The 24,110-nt window shown below is 43.5% G+C and overlaps 1 protein-coding gene across 1 annotated transcript in view; it reads left to right on the top strand.

Moving 5' to 3' along the window:
* The window catches only part of TBC1D5 (TBC1 domain family member 5), a 510,822-nt gene that overhangs the window by 470,261 nt on the left and 16,451 nt on the right, over positions 1 to 24,110 (top strand). The window contains exon 19 of the mRNA XM_068238274.1: positions 21,728 to 21,807. Within this exon, the coding sequence (XP_068094375.1) occupies positions 21,728 to 21,807 (80 nt within the window). The remainder of the gene's footprint in view (positions 1 to 21,727; positions 21,808 to 24,110) is intronic.

Raw genomic sequence — 24,110 nt, 5'->3', positions numbered from 1 at the left:
TGATGATTATGCCACTCTGCTCCGTGTTTCCAGTGACATCTTGTCATATGATAGTCCTGGTAGACCTGCACAGTTGATGTATTTGTGTAATGCTTCCCAGAAGAAACATTTCAATTAGTAGCCAAGGTGACTTAATGATCTTATTGAAGACATCTTCTGATTTATCAGTTGTCCTCTGCCATATGTTACATAGCAGTCCTGGGTTTCTTTACATTGATAATGGGAGCGAGCTTGTGTTTAGGTGTGTCTGGAGAGCTCTATGCCTGCCTGAGTTTGTGCTTTGTGATGGTCCTGCTGTCATATTTAATGTGATTGAGCATTCATTCCCTCAACACTTCCACTCCTTATTCGGAGCCTAATTAGGAGAAAGCTGTTTCACTTATTACTGCTTGTTAATGCAGAGACTAAAGAAGAGCACAGAAAGTCTATAACAGTGATGGCTAACTTTTCAGAGGCCGAGTGCCCAAACTGCGACCTAACACCGACTTATTTACCTCCGAGTGCCAATGGGGGGTGGGGTTGCGGAGCGCGCTGCGCCGAAAAATGGGCGTGGCCATGATGTTGTATGGGCGGAGCTAACGTAATGATGTAACAGCGAGGCATAAGAAAGCAGTGTTTCCGCCATGATGTGGTGAAACGAGGATTCTCATCATGGGTGTGCAGAAACTGTATGATGCTATTTATACCCGCCGTAACCCCAAAGCAGCAAATATAGCCAACTATGACCATTAAGGGCTCATTCACACTATGTGCTGCGCTGTCAGTTTTGACGCAACGCACATAATGTAAGATTCATATGGTAACATGAAAGTCAATAGACTTCCATGTTACCATTCACACTACAGGTGTGCGTTCCCATATCTGGGAACATTTTAACGCACAACGCATACGTTTCCCCGATGGGTACAGCTGCCGACGTCCACGCTTTAGCGCACCACAACGTGCATTCTGTGTGATCCCTGTGCGTTGGCATCGCATGCATGAAATCGCATTCATGCATACGTTCTGTAGTGTGAATGAGCCCTTAATAATAAATACAGCAACAGTTACCCCAGACACCAGAAAATAAACGCAATGTGGGCAACATTTCAGCAGAAAATCTTGCAATGTGGGCCACATTTCACCAGAAAACAAACGCAGTGGGCCACATTTCACCAGAAAATAGACGCAGTGGGCCACATTTCAAGAGAAAATAAACGCAGCGGGCTACATTTCACCAGAAAACAAACGCAGCGGGCAGCATTTCACCAGAAAACAAACGCAGTGGGCCACATTTCACCAGAAAACAAACGCAGCGGGCAGCATTTCACCAGAAAATAAAGCAGTGGGCCACATTTCACCAGAAAACAAACGCACTGGGCAGCATTTCACCAGAAAACAAACGCAGCGGGCAGCATTTCACCAGAAAACAAACGCAGCGGGCAGCATTTCACCAGAAAACAAACGCAGCGGGCAGCATTTCACCAGAAAACAAACGCAGCGGGCAGCATTTCACCAGAAAACAAACGCAGCGGGCAGCATTTCACCAGAAAACAAACGCAGCGGGCAGCATTTCACCAGAAAACAAACGCAGCGGGCAGCATTTCACCAGAAAACAGACGCAGTGGGCCACATTTCACCAGAAAATAAACGCAGTGGGCTACATTTCACCAGAAAATAAACGCAGCAGGCAGCATTTCACCAGAAAACAGACGTAGTGGGCCACATTTCACCAGAAAATAAACGCAGTGGGCCACATTTCACCAGAAAATAAACGCAGCCGGCAGCATTTCACCAGAAAACAGATGTAGTGGGCCACATTTTGCCAGAAAACAAACGCAGTGGGCCACATTTCACCAGAAAACAAACGCAGTGGGCAGCATTTCACCAGAAAACAAACGCAGCGGGCAGCATTTCACCAGAAAACAAACGCAGTGGGCCACAATTCACCAGAAAACAAACGCAGTGGGCCACAATTCACCAGAAAACAAACGCAGTAGGCAGCATTTCCCCAGAAAACAGACGCAGTGGGCCACATTTCACCAGAAAATAAACGCAGTGGGCCACATTTCACCAGAAAACAAACGCAGTGGGCCGCATTTCACCAGAAAACAAACGCAGCGGGCAGCATTTCACCAGAAGACAAACGCAGTAGGCAGCATTTCACCAGAAAACAGACGCAGTGGGCCACATTTCACCAGAAAATAAACGCAGTGGGCCACATTTCACCAGAAAACAAACGCAGTGGGCCACAATTCACCAGAAAACAAACGCAGTGGGCAGCATTTCACAGTAAATAAACACAATGTGGGAAACATAGCATTTAGCAGAAAATAACACAGTGGGCCGCATTTCACCTGCAAAAAAAGTAATGTACTCACCTGACAGAAGTCTTCTCTCTCTGCTGGGCTCTGGCGCGCATCTCCCCCGGACGTTCCTTCTGCAGCTGAGTCTCCCGCGCTGCCGCTGACAGGCAGAGTGCAGGGCTACGGGAAGATGGCGCCCGAAGCCCTGTACTGGAGACAAATAGTCGGCTGGCTAATCCTTCTCTCTGTCTTGTCTGGTATGAACGCTTGCTGTAGGCTCGGTGAGGTAACCGTTTAGCAAGCGTTCGCGTTCTCTATTTCGTGTTTGTGTACATTGGTTAGTTAGGGTGGCACGCTTATCACTGGGCGCCTAACACGCGGTGATCGTGTCTAAAACTCGTTCGCTGTTGCGAATGAGTGCGGTGTTCGCGTTTAGCTAGCGTTTGTTATTTTCCTTGTTGTTCTGATTGATGTTGCTTGCTGTGCCTTTCTTGCTACTCTCGTGCTCTGTCCTGCTCGGTCTTGTGTCACTGTTGGCAATCGCCAGTCTTGCGATTGCGTTCGTACTTTGGTTCTGCTGATGTGTGTTCACTGTCGCTGGGTGGCGACTAGACACACATTCATTCTGTCTCTGTGCTCTCTCTCTTTGGGGCTATCCAGCCCTGCATTACATTATTCGTACAATTCCCAACTGGCTTCTGTGGCAGTGCAGAGGCTGTGTTCGTCTGCACTCCACAGCTCCATCTGCCGGTGGGAATCTCCCTCTACAGGTGCATAGCACCATAGCTGGGTTCTCTCAATATACACGCTTGTGGAGGATTTCCGCAGTGTCAGCGCGAGTCCTGTGCGCTGACCACGGAAATAATTCCCCAATCGTTACACTGAGGAAGATAAGGTGTTCTGTGTTAAATAGTCAACTACGTTCTGACAATCTTGGGGGTTGATGGCACGCGCCTTCTGAACACTGTACTTTGGTCCAGGGCCGTACAAAATCACGACAGCATGACCTCGAACAGACCTGCCGGGTGGCCTGCCTCTGCCTCTTTTGCCCATATTGGTGGGGATGAAGTGAAAGGTATGCACTGACTTTACTAATACAATGTGCAGTCACACAGGTGCAGTGAACAGGTATGCAGTGACTGGTATCAATACAATGTGCAGCTGTCACACACACAGGTACCATGAACAGGTGCAGTGACTGGTGGTATATAACACTGCGTGCGCTCACGTAGGTAGGTGCACCGAACAGGTAGATATACAGTGATTGGTATTACAAATGTGCAGCTGTCACACACACAGGTAGTCACTGAATGTGCTGGGCCTGGCAGTGGCACAGTAGGAATTACCAAGGGGCCAAGGGCCAGCTGCGTCTGACTGACAGGGCTGTATATGCAACACAAGTGTCTGTGGGACACACACAAAAAAAAATAGATCACAAGAACAACATTAGCTCTCAAAAGAGCTGTTGAGGGGTGTTCTTTAGCAATAAGTATCAGCAAGGCGCAAGCTAACAAGCCTAACAAGAGCCTAATTAAGCTTTCCCTATGTCTACAGCAGATTCTCTCTTCTCTAATTACTGCAGCCACACGAGTGAAAAGGCTGACGCTGCCTACCTTATATAATGGGGGGGGGGGGGCCTCCAGGAGGGAGTGTAGCCTGATTGGCTACCCTGTGTCTGCTGACTGTGATGTAGAGGGTCAAAGTTGACCCTAATGATGTAGTATAGGAGGTGGGTCGAACTCTCATATAGTTCGCCGCGAACACGAACCATCGAAGTTCACGCAAATCGGTTCGCAGTCGAACCGTTCAGGCCATCTCTAGTCAAAAGACCCAATTCTGGAAGGTGACAGTGCTGTGTGTCAGGTTTTGCTCTTTTCTTCAGGCATATTGCTGATGCTTGGTCCAAGACTACTTATTTTTCATGTATTTCCCTTCACTGATATTTGCAGTCTAAACATTCACAGCTAATGATTTGAATTGATTTGTTAAATGATATAATTAATGTGTTTTAATGTGAACGCAGCAAACCGTCAGAGCCTAGCATTTATTTCATTTTGACAGTAACCAAGGTTTCAAAGATCAAAATGTTTGCTGGTTTCTTTGGATTTAAGAGCAAATATGTTTTCCAGGCTTCCTTGCCGGTGCCAAATCCATTTTGCTCGGTCTGTTGCCGAGACGCATTCATATTGTTTAGTCTTTCAAGTATTGTTTTTTTCTTTTTTTTCCTGTCAACATCTCTTCTGGTTTTCATTTTATGTGTGGGTTTAGATTTCGGTGCTGTCAAGTGTTCTGATGGAATGGACTGCCACCAAGGATTTATTTATAACTCCATGCACCGTGCTGTAAGGCTGCTCAGCTAGAGTCGTAGCAATGCGTGTTAACAGAGGTACAAATGTATAGAGTTCATCTACAGAATGCAGATTATTTATCACTGTGGATTTATTCTGTGACTGCTATTACACTTTTTATGTCTGCATGAGGGCTGGATTCAGACTTTTGGGCTCCCAAGAAATTATGTTTTTGCTCTGCCTCAGTTGACATCAACAACTCTATCTACACATCCCTTATTAAAAGTAAAATGATATTCATTCTTTTGTGCAACTCACCCTTTGGTCAATCAGCGGCATATGGTGCCCAAGTAGTTTTTGCCCAGGATGAGGGCTATTCTCATTCTCCCCATTTATTTGCTTCAAGTGTAGAAGGCACACCAACAAGATTCCTTCAATACTAAACTCAATGTTATTGGATGTCCAACTTTACCTAACCATGAGGTCCTGAGATAAATTATCAGTCAGTGTAATATCAGTCCTGTTAATTTCTGTGGCCCTAATAATGTGGTATTCACCACTGGACTTCTTCAGTGGGGACTATATTTAAGGTGTTTTTCTTTTGGATTTAGAAGAGAGGATAACTACTTGCTAAGTGCTGGAGGTGTGTGGGTGGGGGCAAGAAAATTACTTGGACATGGGAGAGTAATATTTTACACTGGGGTATAGCTAGGTTATGGAAGGGGAGCAGCATTTATGATGAGAGGGATTGCTAGTTTTTTTGTACATGGAGGGGAATGGTATTTTACCCCACGTTGTACAGCTTTGTAATGGAGTCAAGATGACTATTTATTGTGGAGGGATTATGATTAGGTCATATAAGTGGGCAGGGAGGTGTGGAAATGATGCTGTGATCTTATGTCCACATTAAGTAAATGTTGAATATTTATTTATATTATATTAGCTGGTCGCCCGGCGTTGCCCGGGTATGTATTTGGCTAGTGTTGGCTGTGCCCACTTTTTCTAATCCTAACACACAATTACTCAATGACCTAGTTTGTAAGCTTTGTAGTCTTTGGCATCAATAATTTGCATTGAAATGAAATGAATCTAATTGGCTGTGGTTCCACCCCCTTTTCTGAATTTGAACCCCAGTAACCAAAAGGCCAACTGTACCAGGTTTGAGGATTGTGCCATTAACAGTGCAAGAATGGCAGCAATTAAATACTTCCCCTTGAAAATCAATAGGTGAATTCTGATTGGCTTTTGTGGGCTCCACCCACTTTTCTGAATTTTAATCCCAGTCACCCAGTGAACAACTGTGCAAAGCTTGAGAACTCTACCGTTGACAGTGTAAGAATGGCAGCAATTTACATTATGCCAGTGAAATTTGTATTTTCTCCATCCACTGATGTCCTGACGTTTCCTGGGTATGTATTTGGCTGGGGTTGGCTTTGGCCACTTTTTCTAACCCTAACACACAATTACTCAATGACCAAGTTTGTGAGATTTGTGGTCTTTGGCATGAATAATTTGCATTGAAATGAAACAAATCTGATTGGCTGTTTGTGGCTCCACCCCTTTTCTGAATTTGAACCCCAATCACCCAATGGCCAAGTGTACCAGGTACAGGTGATTAACAGTGCAAGAGGCTTGTGCCATTAACAGTGCAAGAATGGCAGCAATTAAATATTCACCTTAAAAATCAATAGGTAGATTTTAATTGGATTTTGTAGGCTCCACCCACCTTTCTGAATATTAATCCCAGTCACCCAGTGACCAACTGTGCAAAGTTTGAGAACCCTACCACTAACAGTGTAAGAATGGCTGCAGTTTACATTTTCCTAATGAAATTTGTATTTTTCTCCACCCAATGATTTCCTGACATTGTTCGAGTATGCATTTGGCTGGTGTTGGCTCCGCCTACTTTTTCTAACCCTAACACTCAATGACCAAGTTTGTGCGCTTTGCGGTCTTTGGCATCAATAATTTGCATTGAGATTAAACAAATCTGATCGGCTGTTTGTAGCTCCACCCCTTTGTCTAAATTTGAACCCAGTCACCCAATGACCAACTGTACCAGGTTTAAGGCTTGTGCCATTAACAGTGCAAGAATGGCAGCAATTACATATTCACCTTAAAAAGCAATAGGTGAATTTTGATTAGCTTTTGTAGGCTCCACCCACTTTTCTGAATATTAATCCCAGTCACCCAGTGACCAATTGTGCAAAGTTTGAGAACTCTACCATTGACAGTGTAAGAATGGCTGCAGTTTACATTTTCTCAGCGAAATGTGTATTTGTCTCCGCCCACTGATAACGTGGTATTGCCCGATTATGTATTTGGCTGGTGTTGGCTGCGCCCACTTTTCCTAACCCTAACACACAATGACTCAATTACGGTACTCAATGACCAAGTTTGTGAGCTTTGCGGTTTTAGGCATCAATAACCTGCATTAAAATTAAACAAATAAGATTGTCTGTTTGTGGCTCCACCCCCTTTTATCAATTCAAACCCAAGTCACCCAATGATCAACTGTACCAGATTTGAGGCTTGTGCCATTAACATTGCAAGAATGGCAGCAATGAAATATTCCCCTGAAAAATCAATAGGTAATTTTTGATTGGCTTTTGTAGGCTCCACCCACTTTTCTGAATATTAATCCCAGTCACCCAGTAATTAACTGTGCAAAGTTTGAGAACCCTACAATTAACAGTGTAAGAATGGCTGCAGTTTACATTTTCCCAGTAAAATGTGTATTTGTCTCCGCCCACTTATGACCCCATGTTGCCCGCTTATGTATTTGGCTGGTGTTGGCTGTGCCCACTTTTCTAATCCTCACACACAATTAATAAATTACGCAATTACCAAGTTTGTGAGCTTTGTGGTGTTTGGCATCAATAATTTGTATTGGAGTGAAACAAATCTAATTGGCTGTTTGTGGCTCCACCTCCTTTCTGAAATTGAACCCCAGTCACACAATGATCAACTGTACCAGGTTTGAGGCTTGTGCTATTAACAGTGCAAGAATGGAAGCAATGTAAATATTCCCCTTGAAAATCAATAGGTGAATTATGATTGGCTTTTGTAGGCTCCTCCCACCTTTCTGAATATTAATCCCAGTCACCCAATGACCAACTGTGCAAAGTTTGAGAACCCTACGATTAACAGTGTAAGAATGGCTGCAGTTTACATTTTCCCAGTAAAATTTGTATTTGTCTCCGCCCCCTTTTTGGTTATGGGAATAAAAAGTATCCTATACTTTATTCCAGGTAATGTACTATGTGGGTGCCAAATTCATTCAGCCATTTTTGCGTGATCGAGTAACAAACATCCAAACATCAGAACTTTCCCATTTATTATATTAGTAGGATATACTAACTGTCCCTCAAAGAAGCTTACAATTTAATCCCTACCATAGTCATGTGTCTATTATTCTCTATTGCCAATTTTGGGAAAAGGCAGTTAACTTATCTGTATGTTTTTACGTGGGAGGAATCCAAAGTGTCTGGAGGAAATTGATACAAATATGAGGAGAGCATACAGTCTCCATGCAGATAGTGTCCTGGCCCAGATTTGAACTGTCGGAGACCCAGCAAGGCTAGAGTGCGATCTACAACTGTATACCACTGTATATTGTCTCTATACAGCTAGGCCCACACTGCTAGGAGACTGGGGCAATGGACTTTGTAAAATCGCCGGCCTTAACAATGGCCTCCTACAACTAGGGCACACTCCATGCTGCCATCCTCTGGCTACCAATGCATGTCATGTGATCAAGAGCCAAAAGATGACAGCATAAAACGAGTGGATGACGGGAGGAAGAGGAGACCTGACACAACTTGGAACAGGTAAATATTACAGCACCAACTCCGTTACTCTGCATGGTGGAGTGCGGTGTTGGCGGATTGATTAGCCACTGTGTGCAGGTGTTGGGACAAGCAAGACAGGTCATTTAGGCACATGCTAAAAGCCACGTAGTGCCTGGGCGCCGCCACTGATGTAATGTTATAACGTGTATAGCGGTGCAGTGGGATTGCAAATGTAATTCGGGTGCCAGCGATAGCCGGAACCCAAATTAATTCTCCCACTTGCTACGACTCGGAGGAGGAAAGCGTTTAACCCCGCCTGGAATTTTAGCGGCAGCAGGGTGAGCCATCATTCGGCTCACCCTCCGCCCAACTGATCAGGCGACGTTATAAAATGTACATAGTTTGCAGGGGGCCCCATGATAATACAATGTAGATGCCACCTAGGCGCCATAGTTCCATGGAGAAAAAATGTATTTCTTGACAGTCATGATTGACTGCATGTTTAGGGAAAAAGTAAACTGAATAAAACAAAAGTGAATTGTCCAGTACTGACATGTTATATTGCTTTTATTTAACAAACGCTGACTTTTGTTGTAAAGCAAACCTGAAGCGGTAAAAAACGTATGATTATAGTGAATTGTTTGTGTAGTACAGATAATGAATAGAACATTAGCAGCAAAGAAAAGTCTCATATTTTTATTTTCAGTTATATGGATTTTTTTATAACATTGCATCATTCTGTCATATTTGCAGTTTAGAAACCACACTCTGTCTTTTAAGCTATAAAACAAAGCAGAAATAATGACCCTTTGGACTTTCCTGCAGTAAAACCTTATCACAAGCTGTCTCTCACTGTTTCTTAGCTGTTTAAAGAGACACTAAAGCAAAAAAAAAATGATATTATGATTTGTATGTGTAGTACAGCTAAGAAATAAAACATTAGGAGCAGAGACATAAGTCTAATATAGTTTTCAGTACAGGAATAGTTAAGAAACGCTACTTGTTATCTATGCAATAAAGCCATTGAGCTCCACGACTTGCAAAGAAGCAGATAGCTCTGTCTTCTGAAGCTTATTATCTCAAGTGTCTCTAACTGTATTGTTTTTTTTTTTTTTCTGCAGAGAACAGTTCAAAAGTTCACTAGCCTGCTCTGTAAAATCATTTAGAATGCTGAGTAGTGTGTAAACTGCAAATATTAGAGAATGATGATAACATAAAACTGAAAATAAAAACATGGTATTTTATTTGCTACTAATGTTCAAGTAATTATCCGTACTAATGTTCAAGTAATTATCCGTACTACACAACCAATTCATTATATCATATATTTTTTTCACTTCAGTGTCTCTTTAAGTGCTTCAGAAAACAGAAATGTATTCAACCCATTGGGTCGAATAGGTCAGGGAAGCTCTTCTGCATGGATAAAAACTTAAGTTTTTTTAAACTCTTCCTGTACTGGAAAACAATATGAGACTCTTTACTTTTTAGGAGAAGGAGGATAGATGCAATTGTTTAATTAGTTTATTTTCACCTCAGATGACCTTTAAGGTGAACGGCTTGGTTGGGTTTAAATGTATGTCAGGATTAGTGATAAGGAGAGGGCCAAAGGTAAAGGGTTACAGGGGCAAATCCAGGATTTCCAGGGGGGGGGTTCCTGATAGCGGCGTGTGGGCGTGGCCAAAACATGGTGTGGGTGGAGCCAAATACGAGCAGTTTCTAAGCTAAATTGCACTCCCCCCAGTATAAATTAGATAGGTATATGTCCCCCAGTATAGGTTAGATAGGTATATGCCCCCAGTATAGGTTAGATAGGTATATGCCCCAGTATAGGTTAGATAGGTATATGCCCCCAGTATAGCTTAGATAGGTATATGCCCCAGTATAGATTAGATAGGTATATGTCCCCAGTATACATTAGATAGGTCTATGTCCCTAGTATACATTAGATAGGTCTATGTCCCCAGTATAGATTAGATAGGTCTATGTCCCCAGTATAGATTAGATAGGTCTATGTCCCTAGTATAGATTAGATAGGTCTATGTCCCCAGTATAGATTAGATAGGTCTATGTCCCCAGTATAGATTAGATAGGTCTATGTCCCCAGTATAGATTAGATAGGTCTATGTCCCCAGTATAGATTAGATAGGTCTATGTCCCCAGTATAGATTAGATAGGTCTATGTCCCCCAGTATAGCTTAGATAGGAATATGGCCCCAGTATAGGTTAGATAGGTATATGCCCTCAGTATAGGTTAGATAGGTATATGCCCTCAGTATAGGTTAGATAGGTATATGCCTTCAGTATATCTTACATAGGTATATGCCCCAGTATAGCTTAGATAGGTATATGCCCCCGTATATAGATTAGATAGGTATATGCCCCCGTATAGATTAGATAGGTATATGCCCCCGTATATAGATTAGATAGGTATATGCCCCCGTATAGATTAGATAGGTATATGCCCCCAGGTCTCCTATGTTAGAGGCAGAGTCCTCAACCAGTACTCTATCCAGCCACTGTATAGAGCTTCCTCCACCCCCCCTCCCCCCAGATACTGGTATAATGACTTGCTGAATGTGTGATAAAATGCTAAAAGCTTTAAGCCTGAAGGATCAGAGACAGGGTCAGTAAGCGTAAGGGAATGTATGTACAGTATGTGTTTGACATACATACATTCTGTGATTCCATTCCTGACTGTCTGACCCCTGTCCCCGCAGGCTTCTTCCAGCATTTAGCATTTAATCACACAAGTACAAGTACAGTATGTTAGGGACCATGAGACCCTCTCAGCTACAGTGATTCCACCCCCCCCCCCCCCCCAACAACAGTAATGCTCTAAGTAACAGTAATCCCCTAACTTCCCCCCCAGTAACACTCCTGCCCCCACCATAAACACAAAGTGAGTCAGTGCAAATATCTTAACTCCTTACCAGCAGTGAAGGAGTTAATGAAGAAAGCTGAGCTGAAGAGAGGTGAATGAATCTCCGGAGGAGGAGGAGGAAAGGACACAACAGAGCGGCTCACAGGAATGCCTGGCATGTGAGCAGAGTATCTGTCCCGTTCTGGCTGGCTGCTTCATACGCTGTATTTAAGCCACCCGCGCTAGCCAGGCAGCATGTGACAGCTACTCCATGCTACGGCAATGAGAGAAGAGGCAGCATGTGTATAGGGGGTCGGAACAGGAAAGAGAGAGACACTCGGGGAGACATGGGAGTCGGCTCTCCACCAATCAGGCACCTGTATTCTCGTGCCAGTTCGATCATCAGCACTCCAAGCCCCAGCGTGATCTATTCCAGCCAGGCCTGACTCAAACTTCCCGGGGCTCCTGTGACCTCATCCCTGCACATGTAAGCTGCGTGCAGCACGTAATGACGTGCTCTGGCACTGCACACTCGGCAGAATCTCAGGCAGAGAGAGGAGATTTAATAGAAACAAAACAATGCCCCCACCAAGCTACGCCCCTGGCCCGGGGGAAGGTTCTAGACACTCGGAACAACCCCTTCCGTGCGCCAGTGGGTTAGGTTTAGAAGAGGTAAGTGGTGAGGTTACAATCAACCTATAGGGGAGTTCAGGGTAAGGAGCAGGCCCAGATTTACATCGCAGGAGCCTATAGGCACAGAAGTCCTGGTATCCTAAACTTCGCCCTCCATGAACCTACAAACCCCCACTGCCCTAAACTGCAAATGTGCTGGCTGTCCCAGCTGTCAATTCTCAATTCCCTTGGCCGTCATAGGTAGCTACAGGTGTCCCTTAGTATTAGGTAGCCAGAGGTACCCAATAATAGGAAGCTATTATTAGCCAGGATTTCGTCTAGGAGTGCTCTCCTTTTGATTTTGCAGATTGTGATGCGACATTACCCTTGAATCGACATTTGATATGTGTATGCACTGTGTGCCTCTGAGGAAGCGGTCTTTGACCGTGAAACACGTGCCAGGCAGTCCTTTGTTATGATGTGGAGTCCTGTATTTGGGTCTTGTGCTTACTTGTCCGCAATCTTGAAGAAACTTGAATTTTTAACACTGAAGAATAAAAGACTGATTGTTCATTTAAAGCCCCATTGCAATTTATGTGGATGGTTAGGAAGCTAGAGGTGCCACCGAGTATAAGGCAGCTATACCCTGACTGAAGGGAGATCTCGTCATTGGAATGCCGAGAGCAGGGTGGGTAACCTCTCGTTTACACTCCAACCCAGAGTCTGCATAGGTAAGGTAGGAGGGAGGCACGTGGGGAGAAGACTGAGCCGCCTTTTCGCCATCAGGCGCCTGTAGGCACATGCCTACAGTGCCTTATGGTAAATCCGGCCCTGGTAAGGAGGAGAGTGCCTGTGTAGGTAATTACTTTTTTTTGTGCCAGTTTAATCCCTATAGAATAGGCCAGCACAAACTAATGTGCAGTGTTATCAAACTACTGTAGAGAATCCTGTAAACTATGGCATTGTTTGTTTCCTAGCACAGTGTGTGTTTTTGTCTTCTATAACCACTGAAGACATCTGTTGATTATGATTATTGATTTATAGCCCCAGCACCTTCTGCAGCGCTGAATGCTCCCTACGCTGCCTGTGTGCAAAAAAAAAAAAATACAATAAAAGTCTTAAAGAGAACCTGCCCTGAAAATAAAAAGTCAAAATAACCATACACAGGTCATACTTACCTCCTGTGTAGGCTACTCCTCAATCTCTTTCTCCTCTCCTGCGTCCCATTTGTCCACTGTGATCAATGGAATTCTCCATCCTCCATTTTAAAAATGTCTATTACCTCCTAACAGCTTCCAAGTCAACACGCTGTTAAACTGTAATATCGCCCACTTGAGCCATAGGGAAACATGGACATTACCTTGCACATTCAGTTGTAATTGACAGCTGCTGATATATAACTGACAGAAACTGGTATATTTCAGTTCAGACAAAATTATGTCAGAACTGTAAAGGATCACTGTAAGAAGAATGGTGAGCTTCTGAGTGGTACTGGTAGTGAGATTAGTATGTAATATTTATTTGCAGCTACGTCATGTGTTTATTTTAAATAATTTTACTCACTTCAGGTTCCCTTAACCGAGCTGATTGTGCTAAAATAAACTGAAGCAGCCTCTATAGAAATTGTCAGTTAAAGGGTTAAAGGATGGTAATAAAGTTTAGAATTAATAAAACATGTCTGTTCAGTAGAAAAATACATATATTTACATCGATTTGTTCATCAGTCCTGAAAGAGAGACACATGAGGAAGAATGAGAGGCATTTGGCTCCCAAAGAGGGACCGTCTCTTCAAAAAAAGGGACAGTTGGAAGCTAGTCAAATAATATCTGTAGAGATTAAGTTTCCACAGCAACTACTGCAGTCCTGCAGCATACAGTTCAAGCAAAAAGGGCATGAGGTATTTTATACAGCAAGGAAAGCAAATATCCGTAACAAGAAATTCCTCAAGGCTCGGATCTCTATTGAATGCTCCGTGCAGAGAGGGAAGGCACATTTTGTCCATCTGTATCTGCCTTTTGACTTGCAATGTGAGTAAATTATATCCACAGGCCATAAGCGGCAGTCATCTGATCAGCATGCACATCCTTAGAAATATAATTCACTATATGGACAATTATCAGTGTCAATCTATGCAGGATGGGAGCTGAGCTGGGATGTTTCCAATGTATAGTCTCTGTGTTACACTTTTATCTCTGAGCAACATTTTTGTCTATGTCTGCTATAAATATAAACATAAACGCCACACCAACAGGACCATCCTTAACCACTTGAGGACCACAGTGGTAAACCCAAATAAAGACCAGGCAATTTTTTACAAAATTTGCCACTGCAGCTTTAAGGCCAATTTTGTAAAAAAAAATGTGCAGGAGATGACGCGCAGCCTGCACGCGATCTCCTGCAAACTGCAGCCCCAGGACTTGGTGCCAATTGGCGTTAGGCGGTCCTGGGGCTGCCGTGGCGGCCACGTCCATTGATTTGGGGCGGTCGTATAGTAGTTAAAGCAAACCTGAAGCGAAAATGACTTTTTAAGATATTCCACAGTTTTATTTTATAGTTAAATCTACTTTTTAAGTTTTTATTGTTTTTGCTCAATGACACATTCATTGAAGTATGCCAGAGCTAAAATCTATGAACTATTGACCTTTATTTCTTTACTGCTCTCAGAAGCCATTTTCTGCTAAGAAAGTGTTTTTATAGTTGTAATTTCTCATCAGTGAGGGTCACACTGTAGTCTGACCCAGCCCTGGCTTAGACAGGAACTGCCACTTACATACCTCATGTTTAACTCTTTCAGGCAGAGAAAGAAAAGAAAAAGGAACACAGCATAGTTATTTGTGTGCTAGGCACTGTACATAGTCATGTATATATCATTATGCCACATGTCACCTCAGGTATCCTTTAGGTTTTTCCTTCCCAAAAACCTTAGACCCTGTTCAGTGATCAGTTGCGTTGCAGAATTATTCTGCATGTCAACTCACTGCCCATGTTCACAATACAGTGTTGTAACTGATCCCATTATTTTAATTTGCTGCATGCAGGCTTTGTATTAAAGTCTATGTCCAGTCTCCATTGCAGTTCACACTCATTATAACGCATTATAATACGTGCGTTATGCAACTGATCATTGTGAACTTAGCCTAACACTAAGCTAACCGTTCACCTAACCCTAGCCTGCATCCTTTAAATAATCCTCAACTATAACCAATCTATCAATCTATTGGTAACCCTGAACTAATACTCCACCTCCCAATCAGCTAACATTCTCCTAAAGGTGGCCATGCACTCCTTAGATTAGCAGCAGATAGATCATCAGATAGATTTTCTGATCTATCTGATGTGTTTAGGAACATTTTTTACTAGGGACAGATCTAAAGTGCCGGCTGCGTGTGCTGCGATCGATTTTGATCAATCTATCGGCCGCTAATCGGCTGAGTGTATGGGCCTCTTAACCACCCTGGCGTTCTATTAAGATCGCCAGGGCGGCTGCGGGAGGGTTTTTTTTTAAATTAAAAAAAAACTATTTCATGCAGCCAACTGAAAGTTGGCTGCATGAAAGCCCACTAGAGGGCGCTCCGGAGGCGTTCTTCCGATCGCCTCCGGCAGCCAGAAGTAACACGGAAGGCCGCAATGAGCGGCCTTCCGTGTTTTGCTTACTTCGTCGCCATGGCGACGAGCGGAGTGACGTCATGGACGTCAGCCGCCTCCGATCCAGCCCTTAGCGCTGGCCGGAACTATTTGTTCGGGCTGCGCAGGGCTCAGGCGGCTGGGGGGACCCTCTTTCGCCGCTGCTCGCGGCGGATCGCCGCAGAGCGGCGGCGATCGGGCAGTACACGCGGCTGGCAAAGTGCCGGCTGCGTGTGCTGCTTTTTATTTGAACAAAATCGGCCCAGCAGGGCCTAAACGGCAGCCATCGGCGGTGATGGACGAGCTGAGCTCGTCCATACCGCTAAGATGGTTAAAGTGAACCTCCAGACTAAAAATCTACTCAGCAGAACTGAAAAGGCTTGGTGTTTCTTTAACAGTTTCACAGCATCAGAACTTTGTTTTTCTTACCAAAGCATCATTTTTAGCTGCATTTTTAGCTAAGCTCCACCCTGATGCTGTGCAGAGCATGATGGGATTTCCTATGTTGTTGTTCACGTTGCCTAGCAACTGGGAGAGGTGCTCAGGACACAGGACAGTTGGAACTGTGTCTCATGCTCCCTGTCGCCTCCTTTCAACCAAAAAGATGGCTGCCATCATGAAATCAAACATTTGCCTGTTCTTTTAAAACAGTGCGGGTAAGAGAATACATTACCTATCTATTTTAATTAACATAACTAATGTAACGTAATGACAGTATGTTTGTTTAGGCTGGAGTTCCTCTTTAAGACTAACCTGGCCCTATCACTGTGCCAAACAGTAATGGTGGCCACTAATAATCCAGCCTTTTTGTCCAATCTTACCAAGTCTATGTAGTAGATTAGTAAACAGGGTGGATATATTGAATGGACACTTTAGGCAGCCTCGTTTATTACAAAGAAGTGGTAAGATTGGACAAAAAGAGGGTGGATCACCTTAATGGTGGCTACTAATGATCCAATCTTTTTCATCTAATCTTACCATTTGTATGTAATATAAGGGAACTGCTCAAATTCGCCATTCAATGTATTCACTCATTTTACCCTTATACTACATAGATTTGTTAAAATTGGATGAAAAAGAGTGGCCACCTTTACACTGACCTTCCTCCCCAGCCTTGACCTTTCTAACCCCCAATTTTAATGGAACCTTCAGGAGAACTTTGCATTCAGTTATGTGGCACCGTAACAAAGCGTTTTGGTGAAGAGCTCTGTGGTATTCAGAGACACTTTAGTCCTACGAGTGTGCATTGCCGTACCTGGTGAGGTTTGAAATGACATCTTGACACCAATTGAAAGCTGCTGCTTTGACATCATCTGGCTATGTAGGATTGTATAACTTGTGCTGTCACCCAATCACCCCCCCCCCCCCCCCCACACACACACTCAGCATCCAACATTGCAGTTTTGACCATACACACAGTCAAATCTCAATCTGACCCTAACATTTGACAGATGGGCCATCTGCTTTTGTATGAACAGCTGTACTCTGGCCAGGTTGACCTGCCATCTTATAAATCACGACTGATAAAGGAGCACTATGGTTCTAGCTGTAGTTTTAATACAATTATCATGCATTTGCCTGCTTGTCTCACTGTTGTAGCTCAATCAATGAGTAGGAATTGATTTGCTGGTGCAAAATTTAAACAACAGGCCTGGACCCTTGAGAGGTTAATTACATATTAGGTAAATGAGATGAACCGAGAGAACAGGCATAAATTATATTCTTCTTGTTTTACTCCGGCAATAATGTGGGAATGACACCAAGAAATCCATGTTAAATGATTATTCTGGCTTTCAGAGACAAAGAAAGGAAACTGCTTTCAGAGTGATGGAACTGACCTTTGTTTAGACTCTGGAGCATGAGATTAAACATGCATTCGTTAGCATCAGATATGACATAAGGAGCTTCACACTGATGTCATAAGGGCAATTAAGCAGAGACTACATAAGAAACAATTTAAATGTGTTTACAGGGAACCTGAGATGGGGCTACAGCAATAAAATATACATACCTGGGGATTTCTGCAGCCCCCTCCGGCCTGATCGCTCCCACACCATCCTCTTCTGACTGTCCGTTCGCCTATTACTGGCCCCAAAAAAATCCTCGAGTCAGGGCCAGTCGGCGCAGTCCGGCCAGCCGCGCTCCCCTGTCTCGCTTCCGTCGCTGAGAGCGGTCTGTGCAGTAGTACTACGCAGGCACAGAATAATCCCGGCGACATGAACACGGCAGGAGTGTGCGTGCGGCCAGGCCGTGCATGCGTAGTTGTCCCCAGACCGGACAACTACGCATGCACGCTGCCAATTGCAGCCAAACAGGCAGGAACAGGGCAGCATGGGAGCGATCAGACCAGAGGGGGCTGGAGTAAGCCCCAGGTACGTATATTTTATTGCTCAGGTACAATTTAAGGAGGTGCTGTGTCATTCAGAAAAGAGTTAAGGGGACCATACATCTATAAACTTGGTGGCCAATCAACCATTCGACTCAATAGTTATTATTGAATCAGATGAAAATCGTTGCCACAAAGAACATGCCCAATCGACGATTCAACCAATTTTGGGCCAAAATTGGCCGCATGTATCAATTGGACATGCTGCAAGATGTCGGACCATCGTGGTCGATCAGGTGTGCGACAGTAACAGCAAGCAATACCAGGATGAGCGATGAAACCTCCAGCGCAGCCCCCCCTAATGTCAAACGGGTGATACATATGACAGTAGGGGAAACAGCCTCGGGCCGGCGAGGTGGCAGATGCGGCATCACAAGACCAATACCTGTTTGATTTCTGCTTGAAATCGATCGGGACTCAGCCTGCAAGTGTATAGGCAGCCAACAGATCTCTCTCTAAACAGATTCAATCAGAGAGAGATTTGTCTCTTGGATGAATCTGCCCATCATCGCTAGATCTATGGCTACCTTGATACAGATTTTGTGTTGTGCAGTTTTTGCTATTATTGTGCAGAACATTAAAGTATCTATATATAGTTAGCTGCTTTCAGCCGATCATCTGCCAGCAAAACAGTTTCCACTACTGATTGTCATGTGTAGCAGAACGCATGGAGAAGCATGTGATCATTTTGATCAGGTGATGGATATGTAAGGCTTTGATTTGCTAGGTATGATCATGTGCTAAAGCAGGATGTGATCACTGCAAATCAGAACTTAGCAAATGTATCAGCTGATCAAACAAATCACATGCTTCTCCATGAGTTCTAGACATGACCATCACTAATTTCCACCAAACTTGATGAATAATTGTACTTTGCTGAAAAATGTTGCCACTGTTTTGGATTGGCCAAGTGGGCCTAGTGGGTTTCAGAGAGACCCTGACTCCCACTTTTTCTGTCCCGTCTCCCTTCTCGAATTGCCCAAAGGACCATCAAGATCAGCCAAAGCTACTACCTTGCCTAAGGCCCCATTTCTTCTTAATGCATCATTGGAGACGATGGACAGATAGTGCAGCAATTTAAGAGTTTAAGTAATCATCACTCCTGAGTGTATCACTACTGTTGAATTATTGTCTGCTTCTCCATTAAAAATATAGTAAAATCTTTATTACTTAAAAATTGTATCATGCAAAGAAGAAACCATCCATGTTTGATCTGGTAATGGTTCTACCTTTTCTGGGCCAGTACTTATTTAATATAGACTGAGACAAAGATGAAAACTGTTTTGTAAAGAGACTAATCAGAGCTTGGAATCCATTTTGAAAATCATGGATGCCATATTCTTTGGGGTAGAGTGCAGAAGGACCATCCTGCTGGTTATTACGGCACTGCATCTCCATTGGTTTGGAGTGCGTTACTGCTCATGTCACTGGTAGCTTGCACATCAGGAAAGGCACCATTAATACTGAACAATGTGTATTGGTTTTGGAGTAACAAATGCTGTCATCCATACAGTTTTTTGGCAGCCTTGCTGATGTCATTAAGTCAATGCCAGACCATAAACTACATGAATCATGCAGGAACATTGCATAGTAAAAGAGTCCAGGTGTCTAAGTGTTATGTTTTCAGTCCTGAGCTGTCTCCTATTGAAAACAACTAATGCATTGTGATTAGACAAATGAGCAGCTGAAATCTTGTAATAGCAAAAATAGGACAACATGGCACTTTTAAAACTACAGTAATTGGTCTCTTCAGTTCCAAAGCATTTACAAGTCTTGTTAACCTCTTGCTGACAGTGTCATGGACGCGGCAGCAGCCCCAGGACCGCCTAACGCAGATCGGCGTAAGGTCCTTGGGGCCTGGTTTGCAGGGGAGTACACGCATCAATGTGCGTGCATCCCCGCTCTCATAGGCTGAAGTCTATGACAGCCGATCACACTGATTGGCTGGCGGGGAGAGGGAGAGAGGGGGGAGTAGAAAGAAAAAATATACACTTTTATTTAAAAATAAAGGACATAAATATTTATAAAAAAAACAAAAACACTGGGGGAGCGATCAGACCTCACCTAAAGACAGCTCTGTTGGTGGGGAGAAAAGGGGGGGGGGGGAATCAGTTGTGTGCTGAGTTGTGCGGCGCTGCAGCAAGGCCTTAAAGCTGCAGTGGCCCATTTACAGAAAAATGGCCTGGTCTTTGGGGGGGGGGGGGGAGGGGGTTAACACTGCGGTCCTTAAGTGGAAGAGGTGATACAACACAATGACGTACATTTGGTATAACCATGGCTTATTTTGGGCATGAGACATTACCAATATTAAAACAATCTACCTTCCTCACACTAACCTCTCCTCCCCACCCCTTAAAGTAAAGCTCCCTCCCCTCTCCTAACACTAACCTCCCCCTTCTTCCAGGGCCGGATTTCTGGCAAGGCCGCATAGGCCATGGCCTAGGGCACCAGAAATTTAGGGGCGGCTCAGTGAAGGACAGTAAAGCTGTTCCATGCAGCTATCCCTATCTACAAGGACAGCTTTAACCTTTGAACTCTCTGTCCTGTACTTGTGTCTTCCCTGCAAGACCTGTGAGCTCTATCCTGCAGGTACACTTCAGCCTAACTCACATGGTGACACAATGGGTCCATCATTAATGAGATGGCAAACATAACGTAAAAGTTCTTAAGGAAAATATAACTAATAATTTATATGCGTATTACTGAAATAGTTATTGTCTGTGACATCCAATGATGTAAGTAGAATTCTCATTGGGGCACACGGAGATTACAACCATACAGACGGTATAATTGGCCTTGGGCGGTAAAAAGTACAAATCCAGCCCTGCCTTCTTCCTGCCTAAGCCTAATCTCCCACCCCATTTCCTTACTGCCGAATGGTAACCCTCGGGCTACTTTTTCATGCCACCTGGCTGGAAAAAAATTCTGAGAACACTGCAGTCCTTTCCCCTCAGGCCGGTTTCAGAGTGCAAACCAGCTTTAACGATGCTGTGCACTGCCAAAAACAAGCCTACAGTGAACACAGTGCAATAGTGCGCTGTTCTCTGTCTGGCCACCGGCCAAGCAGGAAGTGACATGCGCGTGATGCGCGCTTGCCATCACTTCCTGCTTTGGGTATGCAGAACCGTATTATTCAAATACGCTTCCGTGCATTGCGTGCCGCTACCTTGTTATGCCAATGTGTTTAAAGAAACACGCGTCGTCATAAACTAACATGACTTCCGGAACGATGCAGATCGCTGCAAGTCGACGCAGCACCCGCAGCGGTAACATAGTTTTGGACCAGCATCTCTATGTGCCAACATGTAGTATTGACATTGTAGGCATTGTGCTTACATCCTTTGCATTTGAGCACCATTACTGTGGCCAGTGTCTAATTTCCTTACTGTATGCCTTTATAATACTACAATGCAAATGGCTTGTCAATTAGACCACAGAATTCAGCCTACTTGAAGCTCATAAAGAAACAGTGACACCCCCACTGTGTGCCTCAGGTCCTCATGTATGATGTAACTGACCTGGCTGGAACCAGTGAACTATGCAGCTTATCCTGTAGTACTGCTTTAACATTATTCTGAATGGTGTTTGTAGCAAAGGAATGCTGTATTGGACACTTGTTAGTGAATAAGCTGCTAACGCTCAGATGCTGTCCGAGAAGCAGTCTGCTGTGCAGTTTAATGTTTAATGCACTTTCGTAACCCTTTCCAAACATACCACCACATAGTATGGACCTCAGTCAGACGCACAGTATTACCATCCCCCATCACCACCAATCACTTCCAGATTCACTTTTCATCACCTTGTTTTTATCTCCTGTTTCTGCCTGTTATTCATATATTAAAATAGCAATGATTGCTTCACTCTCATCGTCTTCAATTCAGGTCACATCCAAGATGTTGTCTTACAAGAAAAGCTGGAGAGAGAAGATAAAATCCAGGTGTCTTTAGCTGTATTGAAGCAGGTATGTATAGCTATAATGTAGAATGCCTGAAGAGTCTGTACATGAACATACGCTGAAAGCCTAATTTAGGCTTGTTTCTCACATAAAAAGGTGTCCAGTCCTGTCAGTTTTTGACAGTTGGCATCAGTTTTGTATGTGTTTCTATGGATGTGTTCACACATAAGGCCTGGTTCACATTGGAGTAAAAACGGTCCATTTAATGGAAAAGACCTTAAGAGAGGGGAACGGATCATATGGTAATCAATAAGATCCGTTCACGTTGCTCCTTTAAATGGATCCGTTCCCCCGAATGGACCATAAGTTTGGGTCTGAGGCAATATTTCCGAATCAACACAACCGTCACATTGAATATATAAAGTCAGCGCAGGTCTATAGTAATACAGCTTTCGTCATTTTCTGGTATACAGGATCTTCGAACAAAAAGGTAAAGAAGCAAGGCTTACCAGATTCCAACAACCCACATTATAACGTTGTAAACGAGTTTGATAGATGGTCCACAGAACTTTCAAATGGTGTATTTTCACCAGCGATGTTGCACACCACAGATTCCTCCGGAATATATTAGATATCCTGAGGTCGCAGAGACTCGCCAAAGAGGAGTCCAGTAGGATAGTGACATGAAAGAGATGTACGGCACATCTAAGTGTAAACCGTCTTTATTACATAACAAGTAAAACAATTTAAAAACAAGGATAAAAGAAACTCACATACGGGGCCCGTGCACTGGGAACCCTGAAAAAGTAGCGCGCATCTCCCCTGATGACGCAAGATTGCGAAACCGGTCGGGAAGGCGACAGGCGGCACCATTTTATTTGAGGTCTTCTATTGACCATTTTATGCGCGCTACTTTTTCAGGGTTCCCAGTGTGGTGTGCAACATCGCTGGTGAAACGACACCATTTGAAAGTTCTGCGGACCATCTATCAAACTCGTTTACAACCTTATAATGTGGGTTGTTGGAATCTGGTAAGCCTTGCTTCTTTACCTTTTTGTTCGAAGATCCTGTATACCAGAAAATGACGAAAGCTGTATTACTATAGACCTGCGCTGACTTTATATATTCATTGCTTGTGTGGACTTTTGGACATTGTCCTTCTCGGCTGCGGTCGCCTTCTGCCTTGGCGCTGACACTTGTTGTTTACAACCGTCACATTGACACGCCCGCTACCTGAACAGAGGGTCATGGATGGATAACTGATGCCTTTTAAAAACTGACCCATTCCATGCAAGTGTGAACCAGGGCTTAATCTGTACATTTTCCTGTCCTGTCCTGTCAGTTTTGTATGTGTTTCTATGGGTGTGTTCACACATAAAAGGTGTACATTTCCAGTCCAGTCAGGTAAAACTAATAGAAAATTGATGCTAAACGGACAGGACAGTACTGGGCTGGAAATGTACAGATTTATGCGTGAACCAAGCTTTACTGATGTTCTCCCGAGCTGGAAAATTATGGAGACCAGTCGATATCCTGCAAACCTGTCCTGAGGCTATTTACACTTTTCTACTATTAAGTGGGAACCATTTTTCAACCAAGATATAGACATGACATAAGTGAATTCTGATTGGCTGCTGTTGGTTACTGCTAATTGTATAAACAAAAACACGCATTAATTGCAAATGCAGCTTTACCATGTACAGGTGCAAGCACTGGTGTAAAAAGGGACACTAGAAAACATACAACAGCACATATACCAGTATATACTGTAGCTGCACTCTGTTATTTTAAGACAATGTATGGAAACTGCAAAATGTGACTCTTGATGTGACTGATATTAACTCTAGGATAGCCTGGGTGGCCCTACCCTAACTATATGATTGGCTTGGCAATTGGCATTTATCTAAAAGTTGATCATATTGGTCGTCAGCATTTTTTGTAATATTCCCTCTGTGAGTGTATACAATTTTCCTAAGCTTGTCTATTATAGACAGGAACTGGCTGCCGGTATTTTTTATCAGGCTTATAGGCCAGGATACCTCACGTGATTTACTGGAGGAATAGACACATACCAATGTGACCAAACTGATGGCGGATTTTTAATCATCTGGAGGGTATGAATATGGGGTTTTGATTGATGACAGCAATTGCTGATTTTGTCATAATATTGACTATAATTATATAATAAAGATTTTTTTTGCTATTTTTGAAAGAATTTAGCAGTTTCCATAAATTGTCTTCTTAAAATAACAGAGTACTGCTAATTGTACTTGGCACTTTGTATATTCCACTGTTCATTGAGTAGACCTATTAATCTCATGTAAATAATTAGGAGTTAATCAGTATAGTGAAATATAAAGACAGCTGGC

The sequence above is a fragment of the Hyperolius riggenbachi genome, chromosome 5 (genome assembly GCF_040937935.1).
Source record: "Hyperolius riggenbachi isolate aHypRig1 chromosome 5, aHypRig1.pri, whole genome shotgun sequence".
NCBI lineage: Eukaryota > Metazoa > Chordata > Amphibia > Anura > Hyperoliidae > Hyperolius > Hyperolius riggenbachi.
Note: the sequence above shows the minus strand (reverse complement) of the source record. Positions and strands in the feature narration are given on the sequence as shown.